The sequence below is a fragment of the Papaver somniferum genome, chromosome 7 (genome assembly GCF_003573695.1).
Source record: "Papaver somniferum cultivar HN1 chromosome 7, ASM357369v1, whole genome shotgun sequence".
Classification (NCBI taxonomy): Eukaryota; Viridiplantae; Streptophyta; class Magnoliopsida; order Ranunculales; family Papaveraceae; genus Papaver; species Papaver somniferum.
This window is the reverse complement of record NC_039364.1, coordinates 13,039,682-13,051,675: the sequence shown is the minus strand read 5'-3', so window position 1 is coordinate 13,051,675 and position 11,994 is coordinate 13,039,682. Positions and strand designations below refer to the sequence as shown.

At 37.3% G+C, this 11,994-nt stretch overlaps 1 protein-coding gene across 2 annotated transcripts; it reads left to right on the top strand.

Moving 5' to 3' along the window:
• The first annotated feature begins 387 nt into the window (after positions 1-387).
• On the top strand, positions 388-2,420 carry LOC113300518 (protein LIFEGUARD 2-like). 2 transcript variants are annotated; one of them, XM_026549723.1, is made up of 4 exons: positions 388-771; positions 873-986; positions 1,792-1,949; positions 2,069-2,420. In XM_026549723.1, the coding sequence occupies exons 1-4, from the start codon at positions 510-512 to the stop codon at positions 2,300-2,302; spliced, it is 768 nt and encodes a 255-aa protein (XP_026405508.1). In that variant the 5' UTR covers positions 388-509; the 3' UTR covers positions 2,303-2,420. The 2 variants fall into 2 exon arrangements, with proteins under 2 accessions (XP_026405508.1, XP_026405509.1); XM_026549724.1 differs by having other exon boundaries at positions 391-771; positions 2,096-2,420.
• Positions 2,421-11,994: the final 9,574 nt, after the last annotated feature.

The window sequence follows — 11,994 nt, the reverse complement described above, 5'->3', positions numbered from 1 at the left end:
CTACTACGTATGTATGGCTTAGTATGGTTAATTCCATAACTGACCCATCATTTTGTTTTAGTGTGTGCATTATGCAAGTAGTTCTAGACTCGGGGGTCAAAGAGAAATCGGTTACTGAGTCACTGAACTGCTCCAGATTGAATCTGCTAAAGGCACCCAACTTCATCTTGAAGGCAGACATATTGCTGAGTTTCTTCCAAATGAAAGTCAACCCGAAAAAGGGGCGGCTACACGGATAGGCTCCACTTCCTCAATCTTACCAGTTACCTCCCAAGTAGCCCCGCAGCCAACCGCAGCCGTATTAATTTATTCTTATTTGTTATGCGTTTCAGATGGCCAAGCCACCGAGCTGTCAATAGTATAATCCCAAAATTAAAATTATATACCCGACGAAGACTTTTGAATTTTCCAAAAGTCTCTTCACCGAACCCAAACCACTCCTTATCTCTTCTCGTAAATTCCCTGTAGTTCTTGAATTCTCTTGATCATTTATTGATTCGGTAAAGAAGATGTGGAGCCATGGAAAAACTTCCGGAGATATTGAATCAGGGACAACGTCGGAACAACCATTACTATATCCGATGATGTCAGAAAGTCCTGAACTAAGATGGGCATTCATTAGAAAAATCTACACGATCGTATCTATTCAATTGTTGTTGACTGCTGCAGTTTCATCTGTTGTTGTTTTTGTTCCTGCTGTTTCTCATTACATTCTTTATACTCATGCCGGTCTTTCACTTTATATTGCTATTCTCATCACTCCCCTCATAAGTATGTAAACTGATGATCTCGTCTTTTGGGGATTTGTGTTTTTTCTTCTGGTTAATCACTTAAGTTTTGATTATTCTTGATTTATGTGTGAATTTTTGCAGTTCTATGTCTTTTAGCATGCTTTCACCAGAAGCATCCAGTGAATTTTATACTTCTCGGTATATTTACTGTTGCGGTTTCCATGTCTGTTGGATTGTCTTGTGCTCTCACCAGTGGTAAGAATCTTAATTGGCCCCAAATTCTGTCTGAATTGAGAAATTTGATAGGGTTTCTATGTTGGATAGGTGATAATTCTGCTTTGAACAGGTATATATTCTTAATATTGTCGATGCTATTCTTTGCTTGATGTATGGGTTGTTTGGTGTCCTGTTATGGAGAAGTTAGTTGGCAATATCATTATGTGCAGTTTGTTTCCCGTCTTCTCAAATGGGGCTTATGCGCATAAGTGTTACTTGACCCTTTTAGTCAGGATTCATTTGTTCTACGACTTTCTAGGATGCTGTCTATCTTTGATTTTTTAGGTAATGCTGAATTTGGTGGTAAATGACTGTAATTAGGAAGCTTGGTTGTAAAATAAAACTCATAGAGGTAATTGATGTGTTGCAACAACTCGATTGTTCTAGGAGAATAAATTAGAGTGCAAGGAAGGTCGTATAGTAGTGTAAAGTGTGACACCGAACTGACTGTTGCTTTATGTGGTTTTGGTTCCATCATTGACAGGTCTAGCGAGAACCATATTTCAGTTGTCTGGCAGCATCATCCTTAGAGACTGGCATAGGGCTGGTCATGTAGGTTTTTATGTTGCAATTGCATAGGTTCCACCGTCCCAGATTGTTTCCTGACTCTTTTAGTTAGGAATCCTTTGGTTTACGGCTTTGTAAGATGGTCAGATTTATCTTTCATTGTTTAGGTAATACGGAATAACTTGGTAGTACCGGAGGAAACTATATAATGCAGGGGTTTCTCTGTTTGAGACTTGTGGTTCTGAACTGAATTTCATGTAATTTTATTTTGTTACAGGGAAGATTATTCTGGAGGCTGCTGTACTTACAGCAGTAGTGGTTGTAAGCTTAACTATGTACACATTCTGGGCGTCTAAGAGAGGCTATGATTTCAATTTTCTTGGACCTTTCCTGTTCGCCTCCCTCATAGTGCTGATTGTCTTTGCTATAATTCAGGTTGGTACATCTTTTTGTGCTTTTTTTTCTTTTTTTTTTTTATTTCTTTATAGATGTTGTATAATACTTGGTATTTGTAAGCTGGGTTCTTGATGTTCTTCATTTCTCATATTCTTCAGGTGTTCTTTTTTTTGTTCATCTTCCAGATTTTCTTTCCGTTAGGGAAGATAGGCACGATGATTTACGAGGGTGTTGGTGCAATTATATTTTGTGGTTATATCGTTTATGATACCGACAACCTGATAAAGCGTTATTCTTATGATGAGTACATCTGGGCATCTGTCAATTTGTACCTGGATATAATCAATCTCTTCCTCCATCTACTCAGACTGCTCAAGGCTGCTGATAGTTAGAAGCTTACTTTCTTACATTGTATGATTTAAGTTTGGTTCTTGCCAATGTTGCGACGCTATTAGCCTTTTAATTGATGGGGTTCTTTCTGTAAATAAAATCGATGAAGTTTATGTTCCAGAGTAATTTCTTTGCACAAAGTTTGCAGTCCGGCTACTATGTTACCAGGTAACATACTTCAGGATATTTCCCATTCATTGATGACCTGAAATTGAAATTTGTCGTCCAAAGATTTGGAAGGTGAAAAACTTAGATTTGCAAATTAATATATTGGAAAATAGGAAAAAAAAAATTAATGCCCGAATAATTTGTTCAACTTTCAGATTAACGAAACATGATACTGTTCCAAAATTTGGTAAGCTGTCACAATCTTGGTTATATGCTTGCAGCTTGCGACATGAATTTTCTTCTTTTTTTCTTCGAAGCGAAGGAAGCAATTTATTAAAAATATAAATTGTGCATGGGTCTGAAATTTGAGAACTCAGCTGTATCCCAGAGTGATATATACTGACGATTAAACCTGACAGTAAACCTGGTGGGCCCCAGTGCGATATATACTGTATCCCAGAGTGATATATACAGTAACCCGACAGTAAACCTGGTGGGCCCCAGTGTTACGGTGGACCAAAGGAGGAAGATGTCCCACCCATCCCCGAAGTGAGGTAAAAGAGGCCATCAAAGATACCAAGCGTGGGAAGGCACCGGGACCTGATAACATTCCTTTGGAGGTATGGAAATGCCTGGGAGAGGAAGGAATTACCTGGTTGACCAAACTCTTCGATAGTATTTGTCGGTCGAACAGGATGCCGGATGAGTGGCGAAGAAGCGTCATTGTTCCGATCTTCAAGAACAAAGGGGATATACAAAATTGTTCAAACTACAGGGGCATCAAACTTATGGGCCACACGACGAAATTGTGGGAACGCATCATCGATCGTCGGATAGGGGGAAAACTACCGTCTCAAACAATCAATTTGGGTTTATGCCGGGGAGATCAACTACCGAAGCGTTTTTCCTGGTTAAACAACTAATGGAGCGCTATAGGGAACGAATGCAAATTCTGCACATGGTATTCATAGACCTTGAGAAGGCTTATGACAGAGTCCCACGGGAGGTAATGTGGTGGGCACTCGAACAGAAAAAAGGTACCTTCTAAATATATTTCCCTTATTAAGGATATATATGAGGGAGCTATCACAGGAGTCCGGGCGTGTGACGGGTTCTCGGACGACTTCCCCATCAAGATCGGACTACACCAAGGGTCGGCCTTGAGTCCATACTTATTTGCGCTAGTACTGGACCAAGTCACGAAGGACATTTAGGGAGAAATACCTTGGTGTATGCTCTTTGCGGATGATGTCGCCCTCCTTGGGGAATCAAAGAAAGATGCAGAACAAAAGCTGGAGTGCTGGCGACAGACACTGGAATCGAAGGGCTTCAGACTCAGCAGAACCAAGACTGAATACCTGAAATGTGACTTCGACGAAACAGAAACGGACGAGGGAGAACCAATGTTAGATGGGCAGATTGTTCCAAAGAAAGAGTCCTTCCAGTATTTGAGATCTATGATCCAAAGTAACGGAGACATAGACGAGGACATCCGACACAGAATTAACGCAGGCTGGCCAAATGGAGACTTTCAACGGACGTTCTCTGTGACCGTAATGTTCCAACTAAGCTGAAGGGAAAGTTCTAAAAGACGGTAATCTGACCCGCACTTCTATACAGGGCGGAATGTTGGGCAACAAAAATCCCACACATTTTAAAACTGCATGTGGCGGAAATGAAGATGCTGAGATGGTCTTGTGGGATGACAAGACACGATAAGATCCGGAATGATCTTATTCATAGGAAGCCTGGTGTGGCATCGATGGAGAAGATACTCACGCAGCACCGGCTGCGTTGGTATGGGCATCTACAGCGGAGACCACCCAAGGCCCCGGTACGAATAGGCCGCATCGGACGAACCGAAAGCAGAATGGAGAGACGAGGACGACCGAAATTAACCTGGGATGAATGTATAAAACGGGACCTGAAGGACCGAGGCTTGGAGAGAGAGTTGGCGCTCGACAGAGCAGCGTGGAGGGCAGCGATCCACGTAAAAGAGGTATGTCCACGAGGTGCGTGACTAGACCCTTCCCTACATTATATACCTTTGTCTATTCGTTCCAAGTTTTCTATCTTAGTAGGACTGTGGAAACCGCGAACAAGTAAACCCGTCATGGCAGAATTGTGAAAGGGGACACGCCCTTAGGTGTTCATTTGGAGATATGCACTCCGGAATTCATCAGTAAGAATTAACACCGAAGGATATTTTGGTCCATTTAATATTTTTAAATAATTATGAACCAAATAAAAAAAGTAATTTCTGAAAGGACCAAACTAACTTAGGACCACCTAAAAAAGGACCGAACGATACTTTTCACGTATCGAGTACATACTTGGTGATGGGATTTTTAAAGTGGTTTCTGATCGTTGGAGAATGCAAAGAAAAATGTCCCATGCAGGGTTGGATTCAAGAGAATTCAAAACTCTGGTTTCAAACATGAGCCAGAAGGTGGTGGAAGAACAATTAGTCCCATTTTTAGCTCATGTAGCTGAAGAAGGGTCCAGCATTGATTTACAAGATGCTTGTTCGTGATTTGCTTTTGATATTAACGTTAATGTGATTTTTGGGAGAAACGAGAATTATCTTTCCATAGCGCTTCCTTCACGTGATTTGCTTTTGTTGCCTACCTCTCGGTATGTTTGGGTAATTCCTGGATCGATTATGCAGCTTGCTCTTTGTTGGCACAATACAACCTTTACGAACAATGGAAACTATATTTGGAATTTGATACCAGCAGCAATTTTCTGGTTTTTATGGAAAGAGCGCAACAGCCGTACCTTTAATTCAAACAATATCTTCAAGACAGATGACAACCTGGTCAATGAAGTTAAGACTTCTATCCTCTTATGGGCCGCAGAGTTCATGTGAACTTCTCTAGTGCTGTGATTAATGATTGGGATAATTTATTCATGTAATATATCTTTCTTTTCGTTGTTTGTTTCTGCCATCATCGGTAGACTACTGTAAATTATATTATTCTAATATATCTTCTCTTCTCCGATCAAAAAAAAACTCACATAAAAGTTGTAGAAGATAAGACCAGTATCGTTTCTTCTTTGCCTATGAAAGATATTTTTCTTAGAGATAAAATGATTAATTTTTTAATAGCTGGAAGAGACACAATTACATCGGGTCTCACTTGGTTTTTCTGGCTAGTTTCGAAGACATCCGCTGTCGAGACAAAGATCTTGGAAGAGCTGAAATTTGTATTGTCTACAAAGAATAGGGAAAAAGAAAAAGGAAGCACTCGTGGCCCTAAATGACCATGGATTTTTGGTTCGGAGGATTTAAAAGGTTTAATCTATCTGCATGCGGCTTTATGCGAATCTTTAAGACTCTACCCGCCGCTTCTTTTTAACAGAAAATCTGCTGTTAAGAAAGATCAACTTCCAGATGGGAGTATAATCACTCCTGGACTCGAAATAGTACTTTCATTCTATTCAGTGGGAAGAATGCCATGGATTTGGGGTGAAGATTGTTTCGAATTTAAGCCAGAGAGGTGGATAGCTGAAAATGGGAAGCTAATTACGGAGTCGATATCCAAATTCTTCCCTTTTAATATTGGACCAAGATCCTGTATAGGGAAGGATATATCTTTTACGCTGATGAAGTCTGTTGTTGCAGCTGTGCTATTCAACTTCCATGTAATAGTACTGTGAGTTTTACAGTGTTTTCACGTGTGTTTGCTTGTGTGAGAAATGTCTCTCATTGGCTGAGTGTGAGTTGTCTACAGCCTGTCCTGTACTAACATCTCTTGTCTTAGTCAGGTCTTATATAAATACAGGTTTGTCTTGTTTTTAGTGTGTAATGAAAATCAGTTTCTTGTTTTATCAATTACTGAAAATACTACTATGGTATCAGATGAATACTGCTTCCGCAATCGCCATTAATGGCATTCAACCTTTCAACCAATTTTCAAATCTAATTTCTTCAATTCAATCAAAACTTTAATCACCCATCTTACTTCAATTCAATCTTTCAATCTATTTTTCATCACTTTTATACACAATTTTCTTGTTTCTTCTTTCAATGGCAGCATATGAATCAAGAATCTCTCAAGTTCCTCTTAATCAAATCTCACAAATTCTCAGTTACAAACTCAAGGATGACAACTTCCTTACCTGGAACTCACTTCTTCTACCACTTCTTTTCGATACAGAGTCAATGGTTTTCTTGATGGATCTTTACCATTTCCACCTTATCTGCTTAATAATGGTGTCAATCCTGGTTATACAACCAATTATGTTATTAATAGACTGCCTGTTAGAACTTTGGATTATCTATCTCCTTTTGAAAAGTTGTTTGTCAGAAACCAGATTATTCCTTCTTTAGATCCTTTGGTTCATCATGCTTTCCATGGATAAGGCCTTACACTACACATAAACTCCAACCAAGGAGTGTACACTGTGTTTTTATTGGTTACAGTTCTATGCACAAAGGATACAGATGTTTAGATATTAAAACAGGGAAAGTATATATCTCCAAACATGTAGTATTTAATGAGACTTTCTTCACATTGAGATCTTCAGATACATTACTCCCTGGCATTGCAAGTTCATCAGCACCAACTGATATTGCTTCTACAGCTCCATCTGTCAAGATTTTTGCACCAACACCTGCAACATCAACCTCACCAGCTGCATCCATTTATATTTTATCTACTGATACTTCAAAAATTGTTAAGTCTGATGCTTCCACTACAACAATTTCTGAAAATACTTCAGCTTCTGGTATTCCTTCACTGGTTAATTCACACTCCATGGTAACAAGGGGTAAAAGAGGTATTTTTAAACCCAAAGTCTTTAATACAAAGTATGTTCTATCAGCCAATCTTACTTCTGCTATTCCACCACCCATACCTACTTGTTATTCTAACGAAATTAAAATACCTCAATGGAAACATTCTATGTAAGAAGAACATACAGCTCTTAAGGATGCAGGCACATATACACTTGTTGCACCAGATCCATCCTATAATGTTGTAGGCTGTAAGTGGGTGTTTAGAATCAAATATAAGGCTCATGGTTCTTTAGATAAATGTAAATCTAGACTGGTGGCCAAAGGGTTTCATCAACAAGAAGGAATTGACTACACAGAAACCTTTAGTCCTGTAGCCAAACCAACAACTATTAGACTAATTATTTCATTGGCAGTTCACTTCAACTGGGAAATGAAACAATTAGATGTTAGTAATGCCTTTTTACATGGGGATTTAGCTGAAGATGTCTATATGCACCAACCTCCAGGCTTTGTTGATCAAACCAAGCCTCATTATGTATGTAAACTTCATAAATCAATCTATGGCCTCAAGCAAGCTCCCAGAGCTTGGTATGATAAATTGCTACAAATTCTTATCTCTCATGACTTCAAACCCTCCTTAGAAGATGCTTCCTTATTTGTTCAAAAGTTTGGCTCAAGGATTACAGTTCTTCTGGTCTATGTAGATGACATTATTATCACTGGGAATTCAACTGAGTATATTTCTCAGTTTATCAATCACCTTAAGACATACTTTCCCATCAAAGACTTGGGCTCTCTTCATTATTTTCTTGGTCTTCAGGTGAAAAGAAGTTCAGCCAATCTTTTTCTTAGTCAAACTAAGTATGCCTTGGAATTATTGGAGAAATTCAATATGACTGGTGCTAAACCCTGTGGTACACCAGTCTCCCTCTCTACTTCACTCACTGCTTCAGCTGGTACTCCATTAGCAGACCCAAGTGAATACAGATCATTAGTGGGTGCTCTACAATATCTTACTTGGACAAGGCCTGAAATTGGTTTTGTTGTGAATCAGGTATGTCTTTATATGCAAGCTCCCACTGATCAACACTTTATTGCAGCCAAGAGAATTCTAAGATACATCAAAGGCACCCTAGATTATGGTATACTGTTTTCCAAAGGTCTTCTTACACTACATGGCTTTAGTGATGCTGACTGGGCAGGATCAATTGATACAAGAAGATCTACAGGAGGTTTTTGTATATTTTTTGGTCCCAATCCAATTTCATGGTCTAGAAAAAGACAAGGTGGTGTTTCAAGAAGTTCCACTGAATCAGAATACAGGTCTCTAGCCAATACCACAACTAAATTGTTTGGGTTTGTCAGCTACTCAAAGATCTTCATCTCTTGCTTCCTGCTCCACCATTGATTTCTTGTGACAATCAAAGTGCGGTTTCTGTGTCATGTAATCCAGTATTTCATAGTAAAATGAAACACCTGGCCATTGATTATCATTTTGTCAGAGAGCTTGTCCAGAACAAAAATATTCAGGTCACATACATTTCAACTTGGGATCAAATTGCTGATATTCTCACCAAGGGATTGGCAGGACCAAGGTTTTCTACACTCAGAGACAAGCTGCAGGTAATCTCTAGTAGCAACCTCCAGCTTGAGGGGGGCTAATAGTACTGTGAGTTTTACAGTGTTCTCACGTGTGTCTGCTTGTGTGAGAAATGTCTCTCATTGGCTGAGTGTGAGTTGTCTACAGCCTGTCCTGTACTAACATCTCTTGTCTTATTCAAGTCTTGTATAAATACAGATTTGTCTTGCTTTTAGTGTGTAATGAAAATCAGTTTCTTGTTTTATCAATTACTGAAAATACTACTACCATGTTGAAGTGGTGAAAGGTCATCATGTTTTCCCCAAACCATTCATAAATCTTCATATGAAAAATGGATTGAAGGTGAATATTAAGAAAAGAACCATATAAATTACTATGACATTAGCCGAATTATTTAAGTGTGATGTTTTTGTTCATCTTTCCTTGTGTGTCTCCTTTTCCATTTCCAGGAATCTTTGTTTCTATTAAACTGTATTGTAATAAAACTGATGGATAAAGAAACATTTATTAATGGTGTTATAATTTTGAGAATCATTTATACTTGGCGTAGCGTGACATTGTTAAATACTACATTTTGACGTTATTTTTTTCATAAAAACTAATCGGAATCTATGTATGTTTTTTCCGACTATCTACTAGCCTGAAATTTTAACCGGGAGTTACGGTTGAAAATTAAAATCGATATTTTAATGCGACTGAAGGACGAGGGAAATGTGAAAGAACATTAAAACAGCTCATCTGCTGGGTGATGTACATGTACTGCTGTCTGTTACTTTTAATAGATACGTTTAGGTAGCTTTTGTGAATCTTCTCATGCGTTAAATCTGATGGCTAGACTAGAGAGATGTAAAATATGAATATTTACTTCAAAAAAAATAATTCTTGCAACAACAACAGAAATTATGCAAAGACAAAATTTATTAATTATGCAAAGACAGTTCAGATAACAATTTGGGCTCTTGGATTCCATCGAGAACTTAGTTACCCTGGCATGATATATCGAAACAAATTTTTTTTGATGATTGTGGAATCCATAATAACATTTTCTCTTAACTATAGATTAAATCATGCAAAATATATATTTACTCCAAAAAAACCATTCTCGCAACAACCATAAAATTATGCAAAACAAAAAATTTATTAATTTGCAAAACCTGCTACATTTTGTTCGTCGACAATTGAGATAACAATTGGGTTCTGTGATTCGGTCGGGAACTTAGTTACACTGGAATGATACGTGGAAACAAATCTTTCTTAATGATTGTGTAATCCACAATAGCACTTTTTCTTAAATATGGAGTAAATCATGTAAAATATGAATATATATATACTCCATAAAACCATTCTCGCAACAACAACCAAAATTATGCAAAGAAAAAAATTAATAATTTTCCAAACTTGTTACGTTGTGTTCGTCCGACAATTGAGATAACAATCGGGTTTCGGGATTCGATCGAGTATTTCGTTACCCCACAATGATATGTTGAAACAAATCTTTCTTGACGATTATAAAATCCATACTAGCACTTTCTCTTAACTATGGAGTAGATCATGCATGATTCATTTTGTGCGGTTTTAACTCATTTTGTATGTGGTTGATAGTAGTATTCACTATATGTAGCCTTATTGATGTGTTTTCTATACGGAAAAAAATTTAAAAAATTCCTCACTAATTTAAATAAATCAGCTTGTGGTAAGGAGGGATCAGGATGAAGACTAATTGTTTCTTTTTGTTATACTCCTTATTAAAATAATAATTGAAAAAAATCTGTGCAGTGGTAAAGTTGTAGCGTGATAATTTTTGGAGTTTAATTCCTTTTGTTGTTTGGTGGACAGTCTGGCTTGAGAAGAATCGAAGACTTCATCAAGGAATCTATACTTCAGTTGAAAAGTTAATAGATGATACTAAAGACCTGCTTTATAATTGGCTGATGAAAGAGGAAGTGTTTAAACAATATTCTCTTGAAATGGTCATTCATAATTGGCATGCATCTATTGTTTAAAACTTTTTTGTTTTCTCCATTTCTTTACAGGTTTTCGGTATTTTTACTTGTATCTGTTTATAGATGCTCTCATTCCTTATGGAGAGTGCTCTAATTTTCTTAATAAAATTTGCCATTTTCTGAGTCAAAAAAAAATAAAAAAAAACAGCGAACCGAAATTAAAACTTGCACACCAACATCAAGGTACCTAAGTGTAAGGGATTAATAAAATCCAATGATTAGCATATATTATCGTGGAAAACATAGAATATGCGTTCGTCCAATTAACAAAAGTTGACCTTTAACTAACCCCTCACACATGTGCAGGTCCAGTGCTACTTGAATCTAAATCCGACACAGTGAGACGGACACTTCACTTACAAGAGATGATCCATAGAACCCAAAAAAACAAAAAACACACACACAACTTGTAATTACATCATACCGATTTCCTCCCAATGGGTTATATATGAACTTCATAGATTACTTCACATGGAAAAATGTAGGATCGAGTAAGAGAGAAGGAAAGCACATACGCGGAAGTAAAAACGATTACATTGATAATCAATTTGGTGTATTAATTCTCATTTTTCATGGTTCAACAACCTATTTATAGTTTAACAAATTGACGACTACTCATAACACTTTCCTAACATAAACCAAACTCTAAATAAAGAATTCTTCTAGAACCAAACATCTTGTTTCTCAAGATAATTCGACTTCCAAATATGACACACCGTGTCAACTTCAACTAGTTTCTTCACAAACCATAGTCTTGGTTTACTATTTCCAACATCCTCCCTTAAACCAAGACTCCTTAACAAGTTAGAAACATTATTGTTGTGCTCTATAAATTTGGTAGCCAAATGCTTTCCTCCCTTTTCACCTAATTGTAGGATTTGTAACTCATTACCGAGCATTGTAGCTCTACCTTCTAATTTTTTATTTTTCTTCGCATGTTAGTGATACAAGAGTCGTAACCTCACTATTGTGATGTTTGCTACGACTAATATTTTCACAAAATTGGTTAAAAAGACCAAAATCAACAATTCCTTGGTGAAAAGGACATTTAGATTTTGAAACTATTTAAATGGACAAAAATGTAAAAATAGTCAGGATGTAAACAGTTTCATCATACCCATTTTTAAATACTTTTTTTTATTTTTAATTTACATCAGGATGCATCCAGTTTCATCATTGCTAATTTTTAAGTTTAAGTCAGGATTAATCCAGTTTCATCTTTACTATTTTTTTGGTGTCCAT